Genomic DNA, 4,221 nt, shown 5'->3' with positions numbered 1-4,221 from the left:
AAGAACATCAGTTACTAAGCTAATTTCAAAGATAGAATCAGAAATTCAAAAAAACGAAATAACTGATGAAGAAACCGAAATTGATCTAATTATTGAACAATTAAATGATAAATTCGAGTCTCTCAAAACAGTTGATTCTGAATTAGAAAAACTGTTTAAACCAGAGGATTTAGATAAAGAATTAGAAACTGCAGAAGAATACCGTGAAAAGATAGTAACGTGGAGATTTAAAGCTAATAAATATTTGCGTAATTTGAATCAAAAGAAAACGTGAATCATGGATTATTCGGTGGAATTGAACATACTGAAATGCATCAAAAATATTGTCTAAACTTATCAAATGTTGATGGAAGCTATAATTGTGAGTTAGAGGTTTTAGATGAGAAAAAGATTTGTGCTTCCTTACCCAAAATGAATGATGCATATTGTTTAAACGAATTAAAAGATCTGGGTATTTATATTAGTGATACGATGATTAATGATAGGTCCTGTTTATATGAAAGAGATTCTGGCGAGATTCATTTGCTCATTGGAGCTGACTACGCTGGAAAGATATTGACGGGAAAAGTAAAACACCTTAAGGGAGGTTTGGTTGCTGTACACACTTTGTTAGGGTGGACAGTAATGGGTAAATCTGAGGTAGAGGGAACATCTACAACTAGCTCAATGTTAGTATTGTCATTGCATGTAAATAATGCAAAAATTGAAGATCTCTGGAATTTAGATACCTTGGGTATTAAAGATAGTAGTGAAAAACGCTCTAAAACACAGACCCAAGAACTTGCTTTGAAAAATTTCAGAGAAACGGTTAGTAGAGATAGACCGGGCAGATATACGGTTAATTTACCCTGGTTAGATGGACATCCTCCTTTACCCGATAATAAAGAGTTGGCATATAAAAGACTAAAATACACAGTTAAATCCCTTAAATCAGCGAATCTAATTATCAAGAGGTTTTTAACCAATGGGAAAAGGAAGGTATAATAGAGTAAGTTAATGAGGGTAATGATAATTCTAAAAGCTTTGGAATACATTGTTTGTCCCATAGGGCAATTTTTAAAGATAATTCAACCACTAAAGTACGTCCTGTTTCTGACGGATCAGCTAAAACCAAAAACTCCGTAAATCAATAGAATATAGAAAAGGGTCCAAATCTCATAGAAATTATCCCAGCTGTATTAAATAGGTTTAGATGGGGTAAGATCGGAGTAATATCGGATGTCAAACAGGCATTTTTAATGAATCTGATAGGGATGGTTTACGATTCATGTGGTTGAAAGACAGCGATCCTCAAAAGATAATTACGTATAGACATTGTAGAGTAGTGTTTGGAATATCATGTAGCCCCTTCTTACTTGCGGCTGTTCTGAATCATGTATTAGATCAGGTAGAAGAGCCATTGAAAAGTCTTGCAGTGAAGATCAAAGACTCTATGTATGTTGATAATTGCATTGCAAGTGTAGACTCAGTTTCAGAATTGGAACATTTTAGATCTGTATCTCAGAGAATTTTGAAAGCTGCTAAATTTGATTTACGTGGCTGGGAAAATAACTACCTACTTGAGATGAACGAATTTCTGCACGATAATTCCAACTGTGAAAAGGAAGAGTCAGTATTAGACCTAAAATGGGACAAGCAAAAGGACACTTTATCCTGTGAGCTGGTTAGAGAAAAAAAAATAGTGAACCAGTTACCAAGAGAAAAATTCTATTTGTCGCACACCAGCTGTTCGATCCTATAGGGTTCACTTGTCCTATAACGTTGGTTCCGAAACTTCTTCTACAAATTGGAATTTCTTGGGATTCAAAATTGCCCGACGAAATAATTAAAAGATTCGAAAAATGGAAAGAAGAATTAAAAGAATTGAGCAACTTCAAAATTCCTCGTAGACTTTCAAACTTAAATCTTTCTAAATCAAGCTTAACACTTCATACCTTTTGTGACGCTTCCATGGTGGCATATGCGACTTGCATCTTTTTGAGGGCGGAAAGGAATGGAAAAGTTACTTGCCAACTTATTCAAGCAAGATCTAGAGTTGCCCCATTGAAAAAAGTGTCGATACCAAGATTAGAATTACTTGCATGTAACATTGGAGCTAGATTGGCTGATACAGTAAAAAAGGATTTAAGATTGGAAGATATTGAAACATTTTTTTGGAGCGACTCCATGGACGCTCTTTATTGGATAAGGAAAGAAGGCCCTTGGACGATTTTCGTATCCAATCGAGTTGACGAAATTAGAAGACTTTCAAAAGCTAGTGACTGGAAGTTTGTTCCGGGAACCCAAAATCCAGCGGATTTGCCTTCAAGAGGTTGCACAGTTAAAACCCTATTGAAGAGACAATGGCACGAAGGAACATCTTGGCTTAAAGAATCAAGAGAAAACTGGCCTAATTTTGATCTAGTTCCTGATGAAAAAATAGTGTATGCCGAGAAGAAGAAAATCATTGTATCATCTTTAAATATGAAAGATGACGAATTTTACAACAACATATCATCCTACAAGAAAATAATCAGAATTACAGGCTGGATATATAGATTTTTTGAAAATTCCAGAGCAAGCAGTAAGAAAACAGGAAAATTATCTGTAGAAGAGCTTATTAAAGCTGAACTCAAAATCTTGAAAAGGGTTCAAGAAGACTCATTCCAAGGCGAAAAATTGAAGAGTCTGAAACTCCTGTCGATATTTACAGACGCTAATGGACTTGTGAGAATTAAAACAAAAATCATTATGCGAGAAGACAATGAAAACTTTAAAGTTCCAATTATTTTACCATCTGATCATCATGTTGTTAAGAGCCTTATTTTACACAAACACCAAGAACTTGGACATCCTGGAGTACAATCTTTAATGGTAGCTCTGAGAGAAGATTATTGGATATTAAAAGCTAGAAGAACTGTAAAAAAGGTACTGAAAACCTGCATAACTTGTCAACGATTTAATGTGAAAAGACCTGAAATACCAGAAGGAATACTCCCGGAGGACAGAGTAAAAAACGCCTCAATTTTTGAAGTTATAGGAGTGGATGTTGCTGGACCGTTGCTTACGAAGGACAACAAGAAAGTGTGGATCGCAATTTTCACCTGTGCGATTTATAGGGCAGTACACTTAGAACTATTGACATCACTTTCAACAGATAATTTCATACTTGCCTTAAGAAGATTTATCGCACGCAGAGGACGTCCGTCAATTATCTACTCCGACAATGGGACTAATTTTATTGGAACTAACAACTCTCTGAAGAATATCAACCTAGAAAGACTAAAGACAACCTTTTCTCCAATTTTATGGAGATTCCTACCTCCGACTGCTCCATGGTGGGGAGGATTTTTTGAGAGGTTAATAGGACTTTTGAAAAGAATTTTGAGGAAGGTCCTAGGTCATACATCCTTAAATTACCAGGAAATTGAAACTGTTTTGTGTGATTGTGAAAGCCAACTCAATTCAAGACCTTTAACATATGTTAGCGATGATCCCGATGATTTATGTCCTTTAACACCTGATTTATTCCTGAAAGACACTCGTACTAGTAGTACTACGGACTTGGATAGATTAAAGCTAACTGACAAGACGGAATTAAACAAAAGACTTGCGTATAGAAGAAGACTGATGACAGATTTACGAGCAAGATTCCGTAGTGAATATCTGAGTCAGCTACATCATAGACTGACAGTTCGAAAACCAACATACCATCCTAAAGTTGGAGATATCATCTTGATTTGGAATGATAATCTCAAAAGAATACATTGGCCCTTGGGAAGAATACTCTCAGTTTACACAAGTAAAGATGGACTGATCAGAAGAGCCAAAGTTAAGACCAAATCCGGAATTCTGATCAGACCAATTCAAAATCTCTGCCCATTAGAACTGGACGAGGAGAATCTCAACAGCGAAGATCAGCTGCCAGAGACTTTCAAATTTGAGCCAGAAAGAACATCATCGGACATTCCTGATTCAGTTCCTACTACTACCAGAGTTGGACGTGTTGTTCGCCCACCATCCAGATTTGGACAATGAAGTATTGAGATTCGGTTCAACATGCCCCGAAACTCAAAAAGGGGAGTGTCTAAAACAGAATACCATTTTCCTTTGCTAGAAAATGAACCAATAGATGGCGCCACGAGATTAAGAACTCTTTAAAAACAATAGTTTTTAGTTAGTTTGATTATGTTACTGTCGTTGGAGACATCATGTTGTTTTTGTAGTGTTTACTGCTGTTAA

General features: G+C 36.0%; 1 protein-coding gene across 1 annotated transcript; it reads left to right on the top strand.

Moving 5' to 3' along the window:
• Positions 1-1,267: 1,267 nt before the first annotated feature.
• Positions 1,268-4,017, top strand: LOC107454670 (uncharacterized). The gene is made up of 2 exons (XM_043055034.2): positions 1,268-1,663; positions 1,726-4,017. The coding sequence occupies exons 1-2, from the start codon at positions 1,268-1,270 to the stop codon at positions 4,015-4,017; spliced, it is 2,688 nt and encodes an 895-aa protein (XP_042910968.2).
• The last annotated feature ends 204 nt before the right edge of the window (positions 4,018-4,221 follow it).

The sequence above is a fragment of the Parasteatoda tepidariorum genome, chromosome 6 (genome assembly GCF_043381705.1).
Source record: "Parasteatoda tepidariorum isolate YZ-2023 chromosome 6, CAS_Ptep_4.0, whole genome shotgun sequence".
NCBI lineage: Eukaryota > Metazoa > Arthropoda > Arachnida > Araneae > Theridiidae > Parasteatoda > Parasteatoda tepidariorum.
Note: the sequence above shows the minus strand (reverse complement) of the source record. Positions and strands in the feature narration are given on the sequence as shown.

What these genes read in the sequence shown, in the direction of transcription:
- LOC107454670 (XM_043055034.2), top strand. Translation starts at nt 1,268, where the DNA reads ATGTGGTTGAAAGACAGCGATCCTCAAAAGATAATTACGTATAGACAT. An exon ending in ACACTTTATCCTGTGAGCTG is followed by an intron (nt 1,664 to 1,725) that starts GTTAGAGAAAAA and finishes GTCGCACACCAG; the next exon opens with CTGTTCGATCCTATAGGGTT.